The following is a 26,342-nucleotide window of genomic DNA, read 5'->3' as shown; positions in this document are numbered from 1 at the left end:
TATGTTGAGTTTGTCAGCAGTCAGTTGCAGTAATAACGTGGTATAATGTTAAGAGACGATGAAATGTGTCATGCAAACCATGAACTCCATTTCCAAGCAGATAACACGACCTACAAATATGGTTGTTCTGGACTACATTCCACAGACCACACACATGCTCCCCTGCTCACAGTCACCGAGTGTCCTTGTACTCCTCAATGGTGAGTCCCTCAAAAAAAAAAAATTGAAGAAGCCTTTACTAGTCACATATATATTATAGCAAAGTGAAATTCTTTTCTTCACATATCCCAGCTTGTTAGGAAGTTGAGGTGCAGGGTCAGCCATGATACAGCACCCCTGGAGCAAGGACGGTTAAGTGCCTTGCTCAAGGGCCCAACAGTGGCAACTTGGCAGTGCTGGGGCTTGAACCCCCAACCTTCTGATCAGTAACCCAGAGCCTTAACCACTGACTAAGTGTTTTTATGCTTTCAGCTTTGATAGTCTCTGGAGCAGCGGAGAATTTCATTGACCAACCCTCGTCATGCATGTATTTCGATACTTTGGTGCTGAATTCTATTTCCCAGAACACACTGCAACCTACAAACATGGCTGCCATGGACTACACTTCCCAACTCACAAAATCATTGTAATGTTCACAGTCAATAGACTACTGAATATGCACACCTGTAACTAATCACAACCGCCACTATATAACAGACTCTCAAATACTCACTCACTGCAAGTAATGCTCAGTGTAGCTTTCATCATTAATTTTGCACATAATTCACATACAGATTTAACCTGTGTGTAATTTTGAAATGATTGATGTAACAGAAGGTTAGGGCACAGAATAAGCATACTGAATAAAGGGAATAAAGGGCTAGGCAAAAAACACAAAGAGGCAAAATGGAACACAAACAAAAGACTATCCTAGAAAACACAGACCTCAGAAGAATGTGGGAAAGTGTAAGACTTCATTCCTACCAAAAGTCCATGTGCTGTATAGCAGTTATACAGGAAAAGAGAGTCACAACCAAAGAGGAGTTTAAAAACTTGGATGAAGATACCCTCTGGTGGTCTCGAGGGGTAATGTCTGGGCTGGATATTATAATTATGTTGAACTATGTTGAAATGACTTGCTATACCAAAATGATGACTTTTAGATGCAGATTAACAGTTAAAATGTCGACTGTGTGGAGATTAGACAGCTGATCGGTAAAATTATTATAGAGAAAATGTACTGTTATGTTTTAAGTGTTTGCATTTTTGTCTACACTTATGTGCACACACACTCACACACACACACACACACACACACACACACACACACAGTGGATTCTGTATAGAACACTGGATATAACAATGGATTGGTGTGTGAGTGTGGATTTATGTTTTTATGCTCTGCAATCAACCTTTGCTCTTCGCCCTCTGCAGAATAACAATATGAATGAAAGAGAATCTCAGCAGCGCCATTTTGTGATGAAGGGGAAATAACATTTTTCAGGAGTAAATACATTTTTACTATCTAAATCTAAAGCTGTAAAATTACACTTGTGGAATTTGAACTAGATGTGGAACAGTTTCAGGAATTTTACTGTAGCTTTAACATACACACTTTGTGTTATGACTTGATACCGTGTTGGAGTGAAGTAAACGTGTGTCCTGCTGTAATCTGGAGAAGGAGACATGACCTCCAACATGAGTGTGTTTGGAAAACAGGACTTAAAGAAAGATGAGAGGTGAGTTACTTTTCCATTCACCAGCAATAAATACACACCGTCTCATGGGAACAGATCTGTATCTCTAAACACTCACTAGTTAACAGAGGAACTAAACTTTGGTTTAAGGTGTTTATTAGCAGTGAATATATCACTGATCTGTTCGAAGAACAGTTTAGAGAAATCATTCACTGAGAGAAGAGTAAAAAGGACTGTGTAATGTGGAGGATAAGAGCAGCATAGCTTTGAGTCAGTGAACTCTACAGTCTTTAAGACCCAGCTGAGTCAGTTATCTGTGATTGGGACTCCTGACATCAGTGTAATTCCTGAGGTATGAGGCGTGTCTCCTGTTAGAATAAGTGTGCAGACTGGAGCTGAATTAAAAAGCTGGAATTATTGGTGTGTAATGATGAACACATTGTTTAACAGTGCTGACAACAGAGTATTTATTATTTTTGAGAAAAAATAAATTTGCTCTTACACCCGATAAGATTCAGTAGTGGAGCTGTGGAAAAGAAAGAAAAAAAAAACATCTTACAAGTACAGCTGAGTGTAAAAGTTTAAAAAGACAAACTTATACAAAAAAAAAAAAAAAAAAAGACATTTAGTGCATCAGGTTTAATGTTTGCAGTCATTTTAAGTCATTGCAGTATGCCTCTCAGTGCAATAAATATTCTTAATTAACTTGTATATCCAGGTGTATTGCATTTATAACTGCCTCTAATCTGAGTTATATTCCCTGAAGAGTTTTTTGATCCATGGCACATTTTTTCCAGATATTTCTGTTCTGTTCTGTAATTCTGTAAAACATCAGACATCGCCTTCTGTAGATCAGGTCTGAAGACCTGAGAATGCCATAGCAACTTTGTTTTGTCGGCTCATTGTAGGATTACACCTTCATTCTTGGTTCAAATTGTTCAATTTGTTAAATAGGGTAGTGGTGGCTCAATGGTTAAGGCTCTGGGTTGGGCTTTAAGCCCCTGCCCTGCCTAGCTGCCACTGCTGAGCCTTTGAGCAAGGCCTTTGAACCTGTCTGCTCCAGGAGCACCGTATCATGGCTGTCCCTGCACTCAGAGCCCAGCTTCCTAACCAGCTGGGATATGTGGAAAAAGAATTCCATTGTGTGTAATGTATATGTGACCAATAAAGGCTTCTTCTTCTAATGCTTTTCTCTCCAGGGTGTTTTTTTTTTTTAACCTTGGTTTTATTTTTCATTAGTTCTCTGTCTTATGTGATTTGCTGCCTGTGAGGCTGCACATTTCTAATAATGTATGGGCAACACTAGTGAATGGTGATTTAAAATAATAAATATATGTACAAGAAGTATGGTGGTGCTTGAAAGTTTGTGAACCCTTTAGAATTTTCTATATATTTGCCTAAATATGACCTAAGACATCATCAGATTTTCACACAAGTCCTAAAAGAAGACAAATTAAACAAATGAGACAAAAATATTATACTTCGTCATTAAGTTTTTATTTTTATTTTTTATAGTTTATTATACTTCCTAGTTATTGAGGAAAATGAGTACGTGAACCTCTAGGCAGTAAATATAAAGGTGAAATTGCAGTCAGGTGTTTTCAATCAATGGGATGACAGTCAGGTGTGAGTGAGCAGCCTGTTTTATTTAAAGGAGATTTAAATAAAACAATGGAGATTTCTGGAGACCTCAGAAAAAGAGCTGTTGATGCTCATCAGGCTGGAAAAGGTTGCAAAACCATCTCTAAAGAGTTTGACTATTTGGGCCTGTTTTGTTGCATCTGGTCCAGGATGACTCACCATCACTGATGGAACAATGAACTGTGAATGATACCAGCGAATTCTAAAGGAAAATATCAGGACATCTGTCCATGAACTGAATCTGAAGAGAAAGTGGATCATGCAGCAAGACAATGATCCTAAACACATGATACATTCTACCAAAGAATGGTTAAAAAAGAATAAAGTTAATGTTTTGGAATGTCCAAGTCAAAGTCCTGACCTTAATCCAATAGAAATGTTGTTGAAGAACCTGAAGCAAGCAGTTCATGTGAGGAAACCCACCAACATCCCAGAGTTGAAGCTGTTCTGTACTGAGGAACGGGATAAAATTCCTCCAAGCCGATATGCATGACTGATCAACAGTTACCCCAAACGTTTATCTGCAGTTATTACTGCACAAGGGGCTCACACCAGATACTGAAAGCAAAGGTGCACATACTTTTACCCCTCACAGATATGTAACACTGGATCATTTTCCTCAATAAATAAATGACCAAGTATAATATTTCTGTCTCATTTGTTTAATTTGATTCTCTTTGTCTACATTTAGGACTTTATTGTTTTATCTACGATATTATAAATAGAAATAATAATAATAATAATAAAAAATCGATTGACAAAGGTTTACCAAAGTATTCCCGAGCCCATGTCAGGATCTCCATTACAGACTCATGACGGTTTTTAAGAGTGTGATGTCTGTGTGATTGGAAATGCCCAAAATCCTACCGATTTGTTGGTTTATTCGCGGACGCATCTGTTGGCAGATATGCTAACAAACAAACTTTGAAGCACCATTGTATTGTATTAACATGCACATTTCCCTTATATATTTCACTTTAATAAAATCTGTGTTCTAGAATGATGGAGGGAAAGAGATCAGACTTACCAGAACCCAGCTGTGTGTCCATGAAGAGTGATAAATCACTGGAAGAGCCAATTGAGTTCAGAGACAGTTCTACTGATCTGAGGTCAGTATAGTGACCATGTTTTATGGTAGTGTTCCATCTGATCAAACTTATTTGTCTTATTATGAAGCCCTTCATGAAATTTATCAGGTGTTGAAGCAGTAAAAACTGTGCATTACTGCAGCTCTCAAACAGTAAGGAAACCTAGTTTAATAGTTCAGTTCAGCCTGCAGTCGCTGAGCTGGAGGATCTGTGGTGCTACAACAGAACATTTACACCTGGGACATTAATTTTCCATTATATTTTCCACTTTATTAAAATCTGTGTTCTAGAATGGAGGGAAAGAGATCAGACTTACCAGAACCCAGCTGTGTGTCCATGAAGAGTGATAAATCACTGGAAGAGCCAATTGAGTTCAGAGACAGTTCTACTGATCTGAGGTCAGTATAGTGACATGTTTTATGGTAGTGTTCCATCTGATCAAATGTATTTGTCTTATTATGAAGCTCTTCATGAACTTTATTGGGTGTTGAAACAGTAAAACACTAAACTGTGCAGTACTGCAGCTCTCAAACATTAAGGAAACCTAGTTTAATAGTTCAGTTCAGCCTGCAGTCGCTGAGCTGGAGGGTCTGTGGTGCTACAACAGAACATTTACAACTGGGACATTAATGACAATATAAATATTGTATTCATTTATTCATTAAAATGTTTGTTTTGAAATATGTTGGCATCGGTTTAGAGGGAGTCATGAATAGCTCCACACGCCAATCTATTTTGGCACAAAACCTGCATTCCTCTGGGGAAAAAAAATTACCTTCTAGCACAATACCGACCCACAGCACATAACTAAGATCACTAAGTAATGGCTTCAGAAAAAGAGAACAATGTTTTGGAATGGCCCAGTCAGAACCCAGATCTAAATCCTATTGAAAACATGTGGAATGACTTGGAGATGGCTGTGCACATAAGAACTTCTCACAAATTGATAGATCTGGAGCATTATTGCAGGAAAGGGTGGAATAAAATTTCCAAATCAAGAGGTGCTAAGTTGGTAGACTATTACCCAAAACACTGAGTTCTGTATTACAAGCAAAAGATGTTTTAACAAAGTTTTAGTTAAGGGGTGTGAGCAGTTATGCAATCAGGTTATTGTACGGTTTTTCTTTTTCTTCTTATTTTTTTTTTTTTTAAATGTATCTATTCGTTTTTCACTAAATTTTGTTGGTTGATGTTAAAGCTGGAAAAGGAATAATGTACATGTAACACAAACTGTGATTTAAAATAATAAATATGTGTAGAAGCAATATTATATTAGTGTATATTATACACAATAATACATTACAATATTACATTAGTGTAGCAATATTATGTTAGAACTCAGTTTTTAGATTCCAATTCCCAGAATACACCACAGCCTACAAACATGGCCAGATCTGGTCCTTTAACTAAAAAAAAAATATTTACAAAAGGCTTGGCTTGGCTAAACAAATGTTTTCAGCCTGAGACTGTGTCTGAGTCCCGAACACTAATTGGAAGGCTGTTCCATAACTGTGGGGCTCTAAAAGAGAAAGATCTTCCCCCTGCTGTAGCCTTTGCTATTCCAGGTACCAACAAATAGCATGCACCTTTTGATTGAAGTAGGTGTGGCAGATCATAAAAGACCAAAAATTCACTCAGGTACTGTGGCGCGAGACCATTCAGTGCTTTATAGGTCAGTAGTAGTATTTTATAATCAATGTGAAATTATACTGGGAGTCAGTGCAGTGTGGATAAGATCGGGGTGATGTGGTCGTATCTTCTGGTTCTAGTAAGGACTCTTACAGGGACTCAACATTCTGGACTAACTGGAGCTTGTTTATGCTCCCACTGGAATATCCAGACAATAAGACATTACAATAATACCTAGAGATAACTGTAACAATTTACACCAATCATCCTGTTCAAAGGTTTACACCCCTTGGCTCTTAATGTATCGTGTTGCCTTCTTGAGCATCAGTGAATGTGTGCACCTTTTGTAATAGTTGTGTATGAGTCCCTCAGTTGTCCTCAGTGTGAAAAGATGGATCTGAACATCATATAGTCATTGGTGGAAAGGGGTCAAATATACAGAAGGTGCTGGAAAACCAAATACTGGAGGATTTTTCTGAAGAACAGTGGGCGGTTTAACTGCTCAGGACAAACAAGGACTCATGATCAACTATCACAAAACATAAACACAATCGTTGATCATCCAGGTAACAACACATAGTATTAAGAATCAAGCATATATAAACTTTTGAACAGGTTCATCTGTGTAAATTCAGGTGTTATTGTGTCTGGTGGACTAAATGTAAACATCTGTTATGTGAAAAAGCTTATTCAGGGCAGCACTAAGTAAAAAGCAAAATGTTATTTTTATTATTCTGCAAGGGGTGTGTAAACTTATGACCTCAATTGTAATGAATACATTATATATGTTTGATTTTTTCTCACAGACCAAAAAAGAAGAATGTAAACATCACCAGCCAAAATCAGTTGGCGGCCATATTCAAGGTGTGTCATTTTAACATATATAACTTGTCTAAGTAGATTTCATTGCATTTTATTTAGGATAATGTCAGTTTTTATCTAAACTACCGGTCAAAAGTATAGACACACTCATTCTTTATTTTAATTTTTCCCCCCACATTTTATAATAATAATAAAGTCATAAAAACTCTGGAGTAACACAAATGAAACTATGGGAATTATGTTGTGGTAAAAAATCCAAAACAAATCAAAATAATTTTCAACGTAGACACCCATTTTGCCTAGAATTTCCAGAATTGTTTTCTTGGCATTTTCTCAACCACTTTCTTGAGGAATCCCCCTGAGATGCTTAAGGAGTTCCCGCCTATGCTGGACACTTATTGGCTGCTTTTCAGAATATTTCACTCCAAGTCATCCATTTAAACATATATATATACAGTATCTCACAAAAGTGAGTACACCCCTCACATTATTGTAAATATTTGATTATATCTTTTCATGTATCAACACTGAAGAAATGACACTTTGCTACAATGTAAAGTAGTGAGTGTACAGCTTGTGTAACAGTGTAAATTTGCTGTCCCCTCAAAATAACTCAACACACAGCCATTAATGTCTAAACCACTGGCAACAAAAGTGAGTACACCCCTAAGTGAAAATGTCCAAATTGGGCCCAAAGTGTCAATACTTTGTGTGGCCACCATTATTTTCCAGCACTGCCTTAACCCTCTTGGGCATGGAGTTCACCAGAGCTTCACAGGTTGCCTCTGGAGTCCAATTCCACTCCACCATGACGACATCATGGAGATGGTGGATGTTAGAGTCCTTGTGCTCCTCCATCTTCCGTTTGAGGATGCCCCACAGATGCTCGATAGGGTTTAGGTCTGGAGACATGCTTGGCCAGTCCATCACCTTCACCCTCAGCTTTTTAGCAAGGCAGTGGTCATCTTGGAGGTGTGTTTGGGGTCGTTATCATGCTGGAATACTGCATACTGATCATGCCCTGCTTCAGTATGTCACAGTACATGTTGGCATTCATGGTTCCCTCAATGAACTGTAGCTCCCCAGTGCCGGCAGCACTCATGCAGCCCCAGACCATGACACTCCCACCACCATGCTTGACTGTAGGCAAGACACACTTGTCTTTTTACTCCTCACCTGGTTGCCGCCACACACGCTTGACACCATCTGAACCAAATAAGTTTATCTTGGTCTCATCAGACCACAGGACATGGTTCCAGTAATCCATGTCCTTAGTCTGCTTGTCTTCAGCAAACTGTTTGATGGCTTTCTTGTGCATCATCTTTAGAAGAGGCTTCCTTCTGGGACAACAGCCATGCAGACCAATTTGATGCAGTGTGCGGTGTATGGTCTGAGCACTGACAGGCTGACCCCCCACCCCTTCAACCTCTGCAGCACTCATACGTCTATTTCCCAAAGACAACCTCTGGATATGACGCTGAGCACGTGCACTCAACTTCTTTGGTGGACCATGGCGAGGCCTGTTCTGAGTGGAACCTGTCCTGTTAAACCGCTGTATGGTCTTCGCCACCGTGCTGCAGCTCAGTGTCAGGGTCTTGGCAATTTTCTTATAGCCTAGGCCATCTTTATGTAGAGCAACAATTCATTTTTTCAGATCCTCAGAGAGTTCTTTGCCATGAGGTGCCATGTTGAACTTCCAGTGGCCAGTATGAGGGAGTTTGAGAGCGATGACCCCAAATTTAACACACCTGCTCCCCATTCACACCTAAGACCTTGTAACACTAACAAGTCACATAACACCGGGGAGGGAAAATGGCTAATTGGGCCCAATTTGGACATTTTCACTTAGGGGTGTACTCACTTTTGTTGCCAGCGGTTTGTACAGATATAATCAAATATTTACAAAAATGTGAGGGATGTACTCACTTTTGTGAGATACTGTGTGTGTGTATATATATATATATATATATATATATATATATATATATATATATATATATATATATATATTTTAAATTAAAATGTTAGTTTTCTAATGAAAGAAATGTATATGTTGACACAATTACATTTTTGTCTACATCACCAATTTCAAACATTTAAAAAGATTTTTAAGATCATGAGAAACATTTCAGTCAAGTGTCTCCAAAATTTTGACTGGTAGTATATGTGTAGCAGCATTATGGGTAATTAGACAGAATTGCAGTTTTAACTGTCGTTAAAACACAGAGACTTTTCTTCTTTATAAAATAAAATCATCGCTTGCTTTGTCACATTATAATACAGTATTTAGATAGGTTCCTGTGTGTTTCTAACCAGGAGCTGGAACACAAAGTCATCATAAAGAATGAAATGAAGAGGTTTAGAAAACTCCTGAGTCCAGATTACCCAGCATGCACTGAGAGGAAGGTGCAGGATGAGGAGGATCTGCACAGTGTCAGAGAGGGAGCGCTGAAGATAACTGTGCATGTCCCGAAGAACATGAACCACACAGATCTTGCTGACACACTGCACAACAGTAAGAGCTCTGAGTCATCAATTTACCACTGGTCCATACTTACACTTACAATGCAGGCTGTTGAATATTGGACTCTGATTGGTCAGAAGGTTTTGATTGATTTCCTATAACACATGCATAAGTGGCAGCTGGTTATGTATTATTATGTATGTACTATGTATCCTTTTCTTGAAACTCTTCTTCTTTGTTTTTTGGAACTTTTAGTTTGGTTGGTCACATAGTTTTTTTGTTTATTCTACATTCTATGATACAAAACCACAGAGAAAAGACCGGCCATTTCACTTACAGCCGCAACCAGTTGTTTGTGTGCTGCAAGCCAGCAAAGACCAGGCAAATGGTCTCCTGTGTAGACAAGGGGGTCCCAGTATCTATATGTGTAGGTGTAGGTGTATGAGGCCCATGAGGTGGTCTCATCTGCCGAGCTCCAACCAGAGGTCAATGTGGCGACCTCCTCCCCAGAGCTCCAACCTGAAATCCACAAAGTGATCTCACCTGCCGAGCTCCAGCCGGAGGTTAACATGGCGATCTCATCTCCAGAACTCCAACCTGAGACCCACAAAGTAGTCTCCTCTGCAGAGCTCCAGCATGAGACCCATGAGGCGGTCTCAACCCCAGAGCTCCAGCATAAAGTCAAGTTCCTGCTAGAGGTCAACGAGGTGATCGCCCATGCCATGTTCCTGTCTGAGGTCGAAGAGACGACCTCTCCAGCCAAGTTCCTGTTCGAGGTCGAAGAGGTGACCTCTCAAGCTGAGTTCCTATTCGAGGTCAAAGAGTCGACCTCTCAAGCCAAGTTCCTGTCCGAGGTCGAAGAGATGACCTCTCAAACCAAGTTCCTGTCCGGGGTCGAAGAGATGACCTCCCAATCCAAGTTTCTGTCCGAGGTCGAAGAGACTGCCTCCCAAATAAAGTTTCTGTACGAGGTCAAAGAGACGTCCTCCCAAGCCAAGTTCATGTACGAGGTCGAAGAGGCGACCACTCACGCCAAGCTCTGGTCTGAGGTCGAAAAAAGGGCCTCTCAAGCCAAGTTCCTGTCTAAGGGCCAAGAGATAACCTCCCAAGCCCAGTTCATGTCCAAAGTCAAAGAGACGATCTCTCATGCCAAGTTCCTGTCGGAGGTCGAAGAGACGACCACTAAAGCCAAGTTCCAGCTAAAGGTCGACAAGGTGACCTCCCACGCCAATCTCCGCATGCCTGAAACAGATGTCACGACCAACCAAGTTATGATCATGCCCGAGTCTGCTGACATGGACAACTAAGTTATGCTGATGCCTGAAACCAACGTCACGACCAACCAAGTTCTGCACATGCCCGAGTCTGCTGACACGAACAACCAAGTTCTGCTCACGCCCGAGTCTGCTGACATGGACAAGCAAGTTTTGATCAAGCCTGAGTCTGCTGATACGAACAACCAAGTTCTGCTCATGCGTGAGTCTGCTGATATGGACACCCAAGTTCTGCTCACGCCTGAGTCTGCTGATACGGACAAGAAATTTCTGCTCACGCCCGAGTCTGCTGACACAGACAACCAAGCTCTGCTCACTCCCGAGTCTGCTGACACATCCAACCACGTTCTGCTCATGCCTGAGTCTGTTGACACAGCCAATCAAGTTCGGCCTGCAGAGTCGATGGAGGACGACGTCCCGCCTTCCTGCTCCACTGAGGACGACGCTCCACCTTCCTGCTCCGCTGACGATGGCGTTCTGCCTTCCTGCACCGCTGAGGACGCCGCTCAGTCTCCCGGTTCAGCTGAAGACATTTTGCCCAAAGGGCCATGACCGCCAGGGTAGGGGAGTGTGTTCTGGCACTTAGGCAGGAGCACCCTTTGGGGGGGCGGGGGGGTGGGGGGGGGGTTCTGTCACAATTTCTCCTCGAGCTGGTGCTGTAGCATGCAGCATAGCATGCTCGGAGACCCGAAGCGCGAGCTTGAAGCGAGAGCCAATGCTCGAGCTCTTAACGTACGCACGCAAATAGGCCCATTTCCATATATTTACTTCTCTTCTTTAATTATAGTACTCTTCACTAAAACAATCAGGATTTTTTCCTCATCCCACCTAAATTATTTCCTGGTTACAGCAATACCAGTACACAACATGTGGTAACCAGGAAATAATTTCCAATATCAAAAGCTACAGTGAGTTCACTGAGACCCCAATGATCCATGATCATTGGCCAGTACTATAGCATTTACCACTTTAACTTGCACTGTCTCACTACTGTAATGAGGCCTGAATCCTAAGATAAGATAAGATAAGATAAGATAAGATATAACTTTATTAATCCCCCGTAGGGGAAATTTAGGTCAACATAGCAGCACGAAGGAATATAAAAGAACAGAACAGATGCTGTATTGTAGAAGTATTCACACACTGTTTACACTATACAGTCAATAATAATTATTTACAACCAGGTAATGTCTCAGATATAATCAGGCTTAAATCTGTCAGTTTGGTGCTGTGGTGTTGTGGAGCCTGATGGCTGATGGCACAAATGAGCCTCCAAAGCGCTTTGAGGTTCAGGGCTGGATGAGTCTGTGGCTGAAGGAGCTCCTGAGCTGCCTCAGTTCAGCATAGAGAGGATGAGAAGGGTTGTCCATGATGGTTTTCAGCTTCCTTCTCATCCTCCTCTCCGTCACCACCTCCACACCATCCAGTTCCATCCCCACCACCGAGTGAAAGATCTTATGAATGTTTTTCCTATGCAAGTATGAGCTTAACTGCTGATCTACAACCTTTTCTAGGACCTTTAATTACAATATTGACAGGGATCGAGGTCAGGTTTTTAAATTGTTGGTTTGATAACTGCTAGTTTAAAGGATTTAGGTATTTGACTATGCTTGGATTGGAGTAAAATATTCTACTAACTATATTCATGGGGTTATATTGTTTTCTACATATAAAATTGTTATAAAATTGTCTGAATTGTCTAATATTTTCTCACTGAAAAAAAACCCAACAACACTACTATATACTGTTGGTATTTGTGCTTCTGTAGCCGCCTTGTTCCTAGGTAACTTGTTGCTTTATTAAATAAATATATATAATGATTTTTGTTGTCTCCTTAAGGTGAAGAAATATTATGTGAAGAAATATAAATGCACTATGAGCATTTCTATAATTAAGATTCGGTTAACTACCTATTTAGTTTAATGGCATTTGAAATTCAAAATACCACCCTGGTGGTAGGTAAATACTAAATGGCCTATTATTGTGGATGTGTATATGTTAGTAGACAAAACTTAATTTAATTTAAGTTAATTTCATAATAATATATCATTCTAAATAAATGTGACTCCTCCTCTGCCAGTTTCATGAGGGCAGTGTATATAGATATATCCAATATGGCTAGCTTCATTTATTAATTTGTACTCATTTGGTCTATCCAAAGATTCCTTTAGACAAAGTACATTACATCCTTGATCTGTAAGAATTTAATTTACAATAAGCTATGTAGATGTAAGACATCTAATATTTAGCAGTCCTACCTTCAGATAAAAGGTGCTTACTGTTGACTTGGAATTATCTAATTTTATGTTAATTTAATCACAGGTCTATATTAATGTGGGTGTTAATACTGTATATTATTGTTTCTATAGTAAGTGCTGATTCACAGGGACTTAGATGTCAGACATGTTACATGGCCAACAGATATTAATAATAAATAATTATGATAAATATTGCCTGCTGTGTCAGAACAGTTTAATGTCATACCATAGTGATTATCATAGAGTATTAAGTTTGCAATGTGTTTGCTTATTTATTTAACTCAGAACATTACTTAGGAATGTGCAAGAGTTTTTGAAAGAATACTATTTCTTTGCTTAGTGTTTACTTCATTAAATACATGATTAAATCTTTTTTAGAGCTGTACCGGATGTCTGAATATCACGAAAAACTCAAATCCAACCTGAGAGAGAAGTTTAAAAGAGTTAATGAAGGAATCTCACAGCCAGGAAGCTCAGCACTTCTGAATGAGATCTACACAGAGCTCTACATCACAGAGGGTTGGAGTGGAGACGTCAATAATGAACATGAGGTGAGACAGATTGAGACAGCGTCCAGGAGACCAGCAATACAGGAGACACCCATCAAATGTAATGATCTCTTTAAGGACAAGTCCATCAGAAGAGTACTGACTAAAGGAGTTGCTGGAATTGGAAAAACAGTCTCTGTGCAGAAGTTCATTCTGGACTGGGCTGAAGGAAAAGCAAATCAGGACATCATCTTCATGTTTCCACTTCCCTTTAGAGAGCTGAATCTGATGAAGCAGAGAAATCTCAGTCTGATGGATCTTCTTCATCACTTTTTCCCTGAAATGAGAAAACTAGAATTAATAATCTGTGACTCCTACAAACTGCTGTTCATCTTTGATGGTCTGGATGAGTGTCGACTTCCTCTAAATTTCCAGAAGAATGAGAGATTTTGTGATGTGACAGAGTCAGCCTCAGTGGATGTGCTGCTGACAAACCTCATCAAGGGGAATCTGCTTTCCTCTGCTCTCCTCTGGATCACCTCTCGACCAGGAGCAGTCAATCAGATCCCTCCTGAGTGTGTAGACCAGGTAACAGAGATACGAGGGTTCAATGATCCTCAGAAAGAGGAGTACTTCAGGAAGAGGATCAGTGATCAGAGCCTCGCCAATAAAATCATCTCACACATGAAGTCTTCAAGAAGCCTCTACATCATGTGCCACATCCCAGTCTTCTGCTGGATCTCAGCCACTGTTCTAGAGAGGATGTTGGGTGAAGCAGAGAGAGAAGCGATCCCCAAGACTCTGACTCAAATGTTCACACACTTCCTGATCTTTCAGATTAAACACAAGGACCAAAAGTACCATCAGAAATGTGACCCTGATCCTCAGCAGACCAGAGAGAGTATCCTGGCACTGGGAAAACTGGCTTTCCAACAGCTGGAGAAAGGAAACCTGATCTTCTATGAGGAAGACCTGAGAGAGTGTGGCATTGATGTTAGAGAAGCTTCAGTGTACTCAGGAGTGTGTACCCAAATCTTCAGAGAGGAGTTTGGGCTTCACCTGGGGAAGGTTTACAGCTTTATACATCTGAGTGTTCAGGAGTTTCTGGCTGCTTTATATGCATTTCTCTCCTTCATCAGCAGAAATCTAACAGAACAACAAACTACTGATCCATTTGATCTTTTTAACAAGACAACCATGTCAGAATTTCTCACGTCTGTAGGGGACAAGGCCTTACAGAGTGAGAATGGACACTTGGACCTGTTCCTCCGCTTCCTTCTGGGTCTCTCACTGGAGTCCAATCAAACTCTCTTACAAGGCTTGTGGCTAACGCCACAGGCAGGAAGCAGCTCTCACGACAAACAGGAAACAGTTGAGTACATCAAGGAGAAGATCCGGGAGAATCCATCTCCAGAAAAATCTATAAATCTGTTCCACTGTCTGAATGAACTGAATGATCATTCTCTAGTGCAGGAAGTACAAACTTACTTGAACAGAGGAGGTTACCGTCGTCTCAGTGGAACCAGTCTCTCTCCTGCTCAGTGGTCAGCTCTGGTGTTTGTGTTATTGAACTCAGAACAGGAGCTGGATGTGTTTGATTTGAGTAAATATGACCCATCAGAGGAATGTCTCCTGAGATTGATGCCACTGGTCAAAGGCACCAGAACAGCTAAGTGAGTATTTTTATTTATAAATGTATTTTCACATAGTTCGTTGTAATAATCTAAATATACACACACAGAGAGCAATGCTCCCCAACAGTTAGACTGACCACTACTGCAGTGACAAGAACTCTGTGGGTATTAGTGGTGTTGTTGTTTAAGTTTGAGATTTCAGTTATGTTAATTACCAATTTAATGATTGGCAGTTGGTTATAAGTTCCAGCGTTTTAGAGAGATATCCCAATCATCAACCTATACACTCACTGACTTCCAATGAAGCCATGTGTCCAGGCAGGACCCATTATGGCATATTAAAAGGCTGTTGCTTCAGGAGCAACAGGTGTTTTAGGTGTGTGTGTGTGTGTGTGTGTGTGTGTGTGTGTGTGTGTTTGTGTGTGTGTGGGTGGGTGTGTGTGTGTGCGTATGCACTGTTACTTATCTGTTCTAAATTGTTTTTCTTCCAGGTTACGTGATTGTAATCTCACAGAGGAAAGCTGTAGAGTTCTGTCCCCAGTTCTCAGCTCAAACTCCTCCAGTCTGAGAGAACTGGACCTGAGTCACAATAAACTGCAGGATTCAGGAGTGAAGCTGCTCTCTGCTGGATTGAAAAATCCACACTGTACACTGGAAAAACTGAGGTCAGATTATCACTTTATCACAAAAGATCATAAAAAGAATTGTATGTATAACTTTTATCACAGAAAAAATTATTAATTTAAAATATACACAATCTTATGTGTATGTGAAGATCACGTTATCTTATCTGTGAGGGGTGTGGTGATGGACCTGAACCCCCGGATGAACCTACGGTAAAAATCAGTGAACCCCAGGAACCTCTGTAACTCCTTAACTCTGGTGAGGATAGGCCAGTTTGTTACAGCGGTGATCTTCTCCTGATCCATTAAAACGTCCTTACTGATGACTTAGTCGAGAAATTAGATAAGGATCATGTGGAACTCACAATTCTCCCCCTTGATGAAGAGTTTCTAGAAGCCCAGCTATGGACTTTCTGTCGAGGGTTACATGGATTGTCTTGAATGGGAAAATGAGAATATCATCGATGTAGGTGATGACGAACTTGTTTAGCATTTCACAACATTGTTGATGAGTCAGTGGAACACTGCACAAGAAAGCCCATATGGCATAACACAATACTAGAAGTTTTGCTGAAGGCCACTCACCCTCACGGATATGCATGACATTTTAGGCACTGTGCAGGTTGAGCCTGGTAAAGATTTTAGCCTCTCTGGGTTGTTCCAGGACAGTGCGGACCAGAGGCTGCGGATAACGATACTTAAAAGTTACTTGTTTTAATCCGCGATAATTGATGCATGGTTTGAGACCCCTTACTGTCAGTGCATATGGATAAGATTAGAAGTGGTCAAAATCCACATATTGTCCAATGAGCTTATCTTAAAAGGAACCCCGACTAGACTTGTATGGCTTATTAAGTTAACGATGACATCCACTACATAAATCCGCTATACAAAAACACTGTAGATGTCAGGTTTTTTTTAAAAATCCTTGCACTCGTAGGCTGCCATTGTTGTTTATGTTTCAATGCATTGTGGGTAGTGATGTCAAATGGTTGCAAGGGTCTTGATTCTCCAGTAATCCTACAGTGATATAAACATGTCTTCAGCCTTTTCAATTTGAACCCGAGCGTAACATAAGCACGTCTCTGCCAACCGAGAGCGTTTGTCGGTCAAGGTAAGCATATGGATTAAACTATTGATTTTATGATGAAACGTATTCTAATATAAATAATTTTAGAGATTTTCAGCCATCTCATTGCCATATACAAGATGGTGGCATGGCAGTAGCACGCAGCGGCCTCTCCAGATCCAAATGGTGCTATTTTTTCTATTTTTGTCTTGTAGCCTGTCTTTTTACAGCACAGGGACATCAGAGATACTGGTGTTCATGTTTACCATCGCCAGACACTGCTAAAATACAGAAATCATTCAACAACCAACCTGCATGATGGTCTGCTGGAGAAACTACGTGATCTCGGCTTGCTGCGGAGACCAGGCCTCCAGTCCTTGGTGTCGCCTGATGCCGGTGGCCGGGGAAGGGGACATCGAAAGCGGTGTGCGAGGAAGCGGAAGCATGGGAATAGGGCGGGGGTCCATGCTAAGCTAAAAGCAAACCCTAACCGGCCGGCTCTCCCGTCCATCCTGCTCTCCAGCATCTGCTCCCTGGACAATAAACTGGATTACCCGACTCCAGCAGGCAACGCGGAGTGAGTAGAGACTGCTGCATCTTTGTTTTCACTGAGACGTGGCTCAGCGACCGTGTTCCGGACGCCGCCATTCAGCTAGACAGGCTTGCCTCGTTTGGTGACAGAAATGCAGCTCTGTGCGGTAAGGCTCGCGGTGCTGGCTTGTGTTTTTACATCAACACGGAATGGTGCAAGAACTCGGTGCTAGTTTCTAGTTACTGCTCATCGCTGGTGGAGTTTGTGACTGTTAGATGCAGACCATTTTATTTGCCGAGGGAATTCACTACAATTATGTTAATCGGAGTAAACATTCCCCCCAGTGCTAATGCTAAGGAGGTGCTCTATGAACTGTATGGGGCTATTAGCGAACTGCAGAACACGCACCCCAATGGACTGTTTATTATCACCGGGAGATTTCAACCATGCGAATCTCAAGTCAGTGCTCCCTAAATTTCATCATCATGTTGACTTTGCAATGAGGGGGCGAACACGCTGGATGTTTACACAAACATCCTCGGTGTGTACAGGGCAGAGCCCCGCCCCCACCATGGCTACATAGACCACATCTCTGTTATGCTAATCCCAGTGTACAGATCACTCGTCAGACGCTCCAAACCGGTTTTGAAACAGGTGAAATCCTGGCCAGCAGGAGCCATCTCTGCTCTTCAGGACTGTTTTGAGCACACAGACTGGGACATCTTCAGAGAGGCTGCAACTGACAGCAACTCCACCAACTTGGAGGAATACACGGCATCAGTGACCAGCTACATCAGCAAGTGCACTGATGACGTCACCGTCTCCAAGACCATCACTACACGCTCCAACCAGAAGCCATGGATGACTGCGGAGGTGCGAGCACTACTGAGGACCCGAGACTCCGCCTTCAAGGCAGGTGACAAAGCGGCCTTAAGAACAGCTAGGGCCAAACTGTCCCGGGCTTTCAGAGAGGCAAAGTGCGCACACGCCCAGAAAATCCACAGTCACTTCACGGTTAGCGGCGACACACGGCGCATGTGGCAGGGTATTCAAGCAATCAGCAACTACAGGTCATCATCTGCCTGTGACAGTGATGCCTTCCTTCCAGATGTGCTGAACAACTTCTCTGCTCAGTTCGAGGCTCAGAATGATGTGGCAGCGAGGACGACCACTCCTCCTCCCAACGACCAGGTGCTGTGTCTAACCACGGCTGACATGAATAAAACTCTACCAGAGTCAACCCTCGGAAGGCTGCTGGACCAGACAAGATTCCTGGCAGAGTGCTCAGAGGATGTGCAGATCAGGTAGTAGATGTTTTCACTGACATCTTCAACATCTCCCTGAGCAGCGCCATCATTCCAATGTGCTTCAAGGCTACCACCATCGTCCCCGTGCCGAAGAACTCTCCAGTGTCCTGCCTCAATGACTACCGTCCCATTGCACTCACATCCATCATCATGAAGTGCTTCGAGAGGCTCGTCATGAGGCACATCAAGACCCTGCTGCCTCACAAAATACTAACAATTTACACCGATCATCCTGTTCAAAAGTTTACATCCCCCTGGCTCTTAATGTACCGTGTTACCATTTGAGCATCAGTGAATGTTTTCACCTTGTGTAATAGTTGTGTATGAGTCCCTCAGTTGTCCTCAGTGTGAAAAGATGGATCTCAACATCATATAGTCACTGTTGGAAAGGGGTCAAATATGCAGAATATGCTGGAAAAGCAAAGAATGTGCAGGACCTGGAGGATTTTTCTGTAAGAACAGTGGGCGGTTTAAATGCTCAGGACAAACAAGGGACTCATGAACACCTATCACAAAACAAAAAAATGACATACAGTACAGGTAACGACACACAGTATTAACAATCAAGGGAATGTAAACTTTTGAAAGGGGTAATTTTGATAAATTCACCTATAATCTTGTCTTGTGGACTATATGTAAACATCTGTTATGTGAAATAGCTTATTCAGGACAGAACTAAATAAAAACAATATGGGATTTTTATGATCCCTCTTATTTTGTTAACAGTATTAAGATTTAGCAGATTCTGCAAGGGGTATGCAAACTTTTGGGCACAACTGTACATGTCCACCTAAATTCTTCTCATCTTCTCTGTCAGCAGGAGTGGTTGGAGGGTGTTAAATGTGCTCAAGAAATCAAATAAACTAATTCTCACTGTGGTGTTGTAGTTTAGATGAGAGTGGGCCTTTTGCAGTAGGCATATGAATGCATTGTCCACACATCCCTGTGGCTGGTAGGCAAACTGGCGCTCCAGAAAATAGCTGACTGGAGGTCTGAGATTGAACAGCACTAGTCTCTCCAAGACCTTCATGACATGTGATGTGAGGGCTACTGGTCTGTAATCATTCAGGGAGGAGGGACTTGTCATCTTTGGAACAGGCAGAATGTTTTCCATAGCTCTGGCACCTTCTCCTGTTGAAGGTTCTGGCTGAAGAGGTGCTGGAGGATCCTACACAGCTGGTTGGTGCAACCCTTCAGTACCCTGGGACTGATTCGGTCATACCCTACAGCTTTCCCAAGCTCCTGAGTGGAAATATAGCGTCCATGCAGAAATCAGTGTAGTTCATTTTGTAGTTTGTCATTTTGTTAATGTCTTCCCCAGTTGGTTCCCAATGTGTGGCCTCAAATGAGATCTGCAGAGCCTCCTCTGAATCTTGTGACCATCTCCTTATGGTCTTCTTTGTCACAGACTGCCTTAAGACAACAGGCAGGTATCTAGGAGATCCAGTGTTCTGTTCTTTCTGGTAACACAGTTGACAAAACGGTGGAACTTTGGTAATATAGTGGAGAGTGACATGATTAAAATCCCCAGAAATGACAATGGAAGAGTTTGGAGTCTCACGATACCAGAGTGTATGATGTCACATGCTGCTACTGTGTCGGATGCTGGTGGTATGTAAACAATAATCACAATGGCAAATGTACACTTTTGGCAGATAATATGGACGTAAACCAACAGCCAACAGTCTGATGTTTGGGCAGCATTGATGCTCCTTCACAGTAACATGTCCCGTATTACACCATCTGTTGGTTACAAACAGTGCGACCACTCCACCTTTCTTCTTACCACTCAATTCAGCATCTCTGTCTGCCCTCACTGTCTGCAAGCCAGTGGTGGAAGCATTTGAGTCCAGAATAACACAGTGCAGCCATATCACAGTGAAGCAAAGCACACTGTACTCCCAGTACTCCCTCTGGGTCCTGATCAGTGCTGTGAACTCCTCCATTTTATTGCCAAGCAACCTAATGTTTCCCATGATGATGGAGGGAATGATTGCATTGTAGCATCTACTCTTTGCTTTTATTTTGGATCCAGCTCTACATCCTCTGTATGGTCTCAGCATTTCTTCAGGAATATTGAACCACATTCCAGAGTAGTAGGGAGATTTGCTCCTGATGGAGAATGCTGACTCAAAAAAGGATGCACTCTGTGCAATGGATTATGGACCCCCCTCTGATAGGTCCACCATCCACGGCTTGGGTGTGCAGGAGGTTGCTGAGTGGCTGGATAGTCAGTTTCAGTCTTAAGATGAGGAAGCTGTTGATGAAGTGGCCAGCTGCTCTGGAATAAATCGGCAGAATCAATCAGCAAACAGTAGAAAGATGTTCTGAGTGTCCTATCTGTATGGGTATGGCAAAATGTTGGTGTGAGATAATCTTAGGAGCACTCACCATGTTGGAGCAAGAAGGCTGATCAACTTGCTCAGAGGTGGACAGTGAGGGCCGGTGCTTGGGTTGAGTTATTTGGGGTTTTCCCCTCTACCTCTTTAACAGGTCAAGGGAGATGAAGAGATCAATGAGGGAGTCTACTGAGATCATCATGGCATGCAAGTTTGGTGAGAATATCCTGATTTAAACCCTGCCAGTGTGCTGCTTTGAGCTCTGGTTCATTCCAGCCACTGACAGTAACTAGGGAGCAGAATGCCCGTGTGAACTTTGTGGCACTCTGGTTGCCCTGCTTGAGCATGAGAAATTGTTCACCCACTTCTTCACCCTCCAGGGAATGGTTAAAATCTTTCTGAAAAAGCTCATAAAAACATTCATAGGTGGTGGTGTACTCTGCTTCTTGGGACCAGAATTCAGTAGCCCAGGCATACAATGAACAACGAGGCAGATTAAGATGGTGCCACCATACTAGCCCGCATGGGTGTCAGCTTGCTGGTTAGCTGTGCTAGCTGGGCATTGATCAAGGCAATCTGCTGCTGTTGCTGACCAAGAAGATGAACTTGGGAGGCCAGAACCTGTCACCACTCTTGGAAATCTGCCGCCTCCATGTGACAGCAGAGTAGGCAATAGCAGAGATTCGTCTGTATTTATTGTATTTATCAACATTTGCACTATTGTCTGTATTGCATATCGTCTTGTCTTGTGTCTCAGGTTGTCCCTTAATAATTGTAGCATTTTAGGGGAACCATATTGTTTCTAACATTTCACCTGTATATGATGAAATGGAATTCCAATAAAAGCCTACTTGACTTACTAATAAAAATATCATCTTTTCTCTTTTAGTCTGCGTGTATGTGATATCATGGAGGAAAGCTGTAGAGCTCTGTCCTCAGTTCTCAGCTCAAACTCCTCCAGTCTGAGAGAACTGGACCTGAGTCTCAATAACCTGCAGGATTCAGGAGTGAAGCTGCTCTCTGCTGGACTGGAGGATCCACACTGTACACTGGAGATATTGAGGTGAGATATGTACACAGATACTGTGTGTTGGTATCCAGGGTTCTGCCCTTCAGTGGTTCGCCACTTACTTAAGCAACAAGTTCTTCACCCTGAGCACTGGTTACCAGTGCTCTGCTGTGGCCCCGATAAACTATATGGTCCCTTAAGGCTCTATTTTGCCCCTCTGCTGTTTTCTATGTATATGCTGCCTTTAGGTTCTATTTGTAAGAGCCCTGTTATGTCATTACATTGTTATGCTGATGATACAGTTTTATTTTCCACTGAATCTTTGCAATAGGTCTTCAGTGAAATCCCTGATCAGCTGTTGAGAGGTTATAAAATGCTGGATGGCAAACAATTTCCTCCAGCTTAATGAAGCTAAAAACCAAACTCATCCTATTTGGTCCCCACTATTCCATCGACCATTTGGAGAGCAACATGGGCTCCCTCTCAGCAACTGTACAATTTCAAGTCATAAACCCGCGAGTGCTATTTGACTCTGCCCTGAGTTTAATAAGCAAATAAACTCTGTTGTGAAAGTTGTTTTCTGTTGTCAAATCTATTTCTAAATTAAAAATCTTTCTTTCGGCTAGAGACGCCAAATAATTATTCATGCTTTTATTTAGTCTTCTGTAACTCCCCCTATCAGGGAGTCTCACAATCAGTTCTATCGTGAATACAACCCCTTCAGAATGCTCTGGCTATGCTTTTGACTGCAACCAGGACATGAGACCAGTTCTGGCATCTCTTCACTGGCTTTTCATAAAACACAGAATAGAATTTAAAACACTGCTCTTTGTTTGTAAATCCATACTAAAAGACACACGTCTTAACTCTTTTTTGAGTTGGACTGATTATGCTGTCCTTCTTATTATTTCTCTCCTTCTTTCTGTCCTTTTAATCTACCACATTTTATTCATTGGCCCTTTCTACCTTTCTTATTTTAATTAATTCATTTAATTACTCCCTCTCTCAGAAAGGAGTCCGTTTTCATTTCATTAATTCTTTTCCAGGCTGCGTGATTGTAATCTGACAGAGGAAAGCTGTAGAGATCTGTCCTCAGTTCTCAGTTCAAACTCCTCCAGACTGAGAGAACTGGACCTGAGTCTCAATAACCTGCAGGATTCAGGAGTGAAGCTGCTCTCTGCTGGACTGGAGAATCCACACTGTACACTGGAGATACTAGGGTTAGGTTAACACAGACACACACACACACACACACACACACACACACACACACACACACACCATGTAGATACAGCAGAGTTTTAATGAATGCAGTAACATCCACTTAACATCCATTGTAGAGCTCTGATATATTGTCATTGTTGTGTGCGTGAGATTGAGAGTAAATGTTCTGTATGTAAAGATTTTGTGTAATATATGTTTTACATGTAGTACACACAATTCTTATGGCTGGTCTAGGGTCAGACCATAACATAAAGAGAAGGAAGTATCTGTACCCTCCTGGTTTTCATAATTTGACAGACAAATGCTTTAAACAACAAACATTAATAACATGTTAAGAAAGAAAATAATAAACAAAAGCCATTTGACTTAATGTGTAGGGCCCTACCTACCTTATTTACAAACCAAAACAAGAGAAAATACAGTAGCTTCCCTAACCCCTTCACTAATGTATACAGGAGACAAACTCTGCATTAAAAAAACCCTCTAATTTTATTTACAATGATATACAAGATTTCTTAGGTTGTTTTGAAGTTTCACCTTACTCCAATGTTTGATTATTGCAACACACACCTGTTATAAAACAAGAGGATCAGCCATGAGCTAAACAACATCATCTACCAGTTGAAGTGCGAGCCAATCATCATGTTAACCTTAATTACAAGAAGACAAACAAACACACCTACAAGACGGGAGAGCAGCCAGTCATTCCATCAGATTTTACGATAAACAAAACACAATAGTAAAACTGAGTGGGTTAAGTGTGAGAAGTTTTTTTTTTCTTACAGGTTGTGGAACTGCAGGATTACAGATGAAGGTTGTGTTGCTCTGGGTTCAGCTCTGAGGTCAAACTCCTCATCAAACCTGAGAGAGCTGAATCTGAAGGGTAATAAAACAGGAGAATCAGGAGTGAAGCTGCTCAATGACCTACAGAAGGATCCACACTGTAAACTGGAGAAACTACTGTGATTTACTGACTTACTGTCTCTTCACACACACACACACACACACACACACACACACCCATGCACATCTGCACACAAGTGTCTGTAATGTTTTTAGTGCTTAAAGATTGTGTATAGTATCAGATCTGTGATCTTTGGCTTTTATTTCTATAGCTTGTTTATATTTGTGGGTTTGTGTGAGTAGACATATTAGTGGATGTATTGTATGTATTTGAATATTAATTGTGTACTATATAATATTGTCAGTTATATTTTGTGTGTGTGTGTATGAGTGTGTGTGTGTGAGTGTGAGTGAGTGAGTGTGTGAGTGATTGAGAGTGAGTGTGAGTGAGTGAGTGTGAGAGTGAGTGAGTGAGTGTGAGTGAGTGAGTGTGTGAGTGAGTGAGTGAGTGTGAGTGAATGTGAGTGAGTGAGTGAGTGAGTGAGTGTGTGAGAGTGAGTGTGAGAGTGAGTGAGTGTGAGTGTGTGTGAGTGTGAGTGAGTGTGAGTGTGTGTGAGTGTGTGTGAGTGTGTGGCTGATGTTCACACTGATTGTTGTTAATGAGGACTCTGATGACCAACTGTGATTAATGGTGTCTATCATTCAGTCCTATTTCTTTCTTAACTTCAGGCTTTAATAACATATTTTACAATCCAAAGTCAAATTCGTGAGCATTTACATACACAAGATGTTGTGATATCACATCATCACAATGATTACATCCATCTCTTGTACCATACTGCAGTCCAAAAAACATGCAAATGAACTGATTCTACATGAAAATGTGTGTATTCTGATTGATCATTTTGTATATTAATCAGATCTCTAATATGATATCTATCATACAAGTTTACTATTATATATAATATATGATTGGGTAAAAGGATCATGGTGCATATGCAATTTGTGTGTACTTTTGGTATGTTTTTTGTGTGTTTGTGTGAGTGAATTATTGTGGATTGTCAAGTATTGTAAAGCACATTGTAAGGAAAGTTTAGGAAAGTGCTATACGCATAAAGATTTACATCCTTACTGACCATACTGTACTAATATCCCAACAAAGCCATTGTGTTATATGTGTCTCCATAATGTCATGTATGTGTATTTTTTTGTGTGTTAAGGTGATGTGTGTGTATTTTAGGGTGTGTATGTGTGTATCTCCACATAAGTAGAATTTTTAGCTAATTTGCATACTATACAAAACCGACTTTTGCTAACTACCCCTAACATTTTTTGCCTATCTTCATGTTTTTGCCTAACTCTACTCAGCAGAGTTTGAGCCTCAGTACTGATCAGAACATGTTGAGATTTATAAACAATATGGCCACCACATGCCAGTCAGCTGTAGTAAGGCAGACCCTAATTTACTTAACCAGCTGTAACTCATGACTCTTTGCATGAATTCACACAAAAGCGTTCAGGCCATGATTCTGAGGACTTGAGTCAAGTTTGGTGTGTGGTCCTCACTATGGTTCAGAGTTGAGTTTAAAATTGTTTTTTTTTTTTTTTTTTTCAGAAAGTGAACAAATTTAGCAGAAATTTGGTATTTGATTGACGGCAAAAGCAGGCTACGAACTACGGAGCTCGTGTGCTTCACTCCAGTGCACTAACCTCTACGCTGCTCGTAAGAATAAGCAGCTACGGGAAGAGCTTGGCAACATTAGCCATAATTTCAGATTCATTATTGATTGATAGTGACACAGTGTTCCAACTAGGGGGCTATTTTTTTAACTTAACTATTAATAGCTGGTCAATTTCAATTTTATTTCTAAAATACCTAAAAGGTGCTTGACAAATGTCAGTAGTTTGGAGAATGCTGCTATAAGATTATGGCTTAGTGGCTCCTAATTAAGTCCAATTGCATTTAAACATACACCATATAAACTGTGCTGTTGTTAATGGATATTGACGTGGATGGGCCTGCTTTCTACTGCTTATCAAAGTGTATCAATTAAAGGGAATGCATGTGTTGATCCTAAAATACTGCTTTAAATACTGCTTTAAATTTTTTATGTTGATGCCATGTATTCATTCCAATGTGTCTAACTTTTTTGTTGCAATTGCACAGCTGTAACGATGACGTCTGGATCCAGATGTGTCAGAGGAAGAGAGATGTGTAGAGGATCAAATAAATCTGTGTTTCAGCCCCAGATAGTGCATACTTCTATGCCATTTTAACAATATAGCGTTGTGTTTTATACACTTTTTGTTTGTTATAAAAATAAATGAATTATGATGTTTTTAGTCAATACTTTACATAGCCATTGTGTATTGCTCAGTTAATAATGAAACCGTTAAAACATTTGCATTCAGATTTTGTTTG

General features: G+C 41.1%; 1 protein-coding gene across 1 annotated transcript; it reads left to right on the top strand.

Moving 5' to 3' along the window:
* Positions 1-559: 559 nt before the first annotated feature.
* On the top strand, positions 560-24,088 carry LOC128601030 (NACHT, LRR and PYD domains-containing protein 4-like). Its single transcript, XM_053613902.1, has 14 exons — positions 560-1,718; positions 4,316-4,426; positions 4,696-4,803; positions 6,841-6,898; positions 9,173-9,371; positions 13,231-15,013; positions 15,750-15,810; positions 16,897-17,243; positions 17,750-17,852; positions 18,027-18,389; positions 19,646-19,782; positions 21,734-21,907; positions 22,894-23,073; positions 23,863-24,088. The coding sequence occupies exons 1-14, from the start codon at positions 1,666-1,668 to the stop codon at positions 24,041-24,043; spliced, it is 3,858 nt and encodes a 1,285-aa protein (XP_053469877.1). The 5' UTR covers positions 560-1,665; the 3' UTR covers positions 24,044-24,088.
* Positions 24,089-26,342: the final 2,254 nt, after the last annotated feature.

The sequence above is a fragment of the Ictalurus furcatus genome, chromosome 25, assembly GCF_023375685.1.
Source record: "Ictalurus furcatus strain D&B chromosome 25, Billie_1.0, whole genome shotgun sequence".
NCBI lineage: Eukaryota > Metazoa > Chordata > Actinopteri > Siluriformes > Ictaluridae > Ictalurus > Ictalurus furcatus.
Note: the sequence above shows the minus strand (reverse complement) of the source record. Positions and strands in the feature narration are given on the sequence as shown.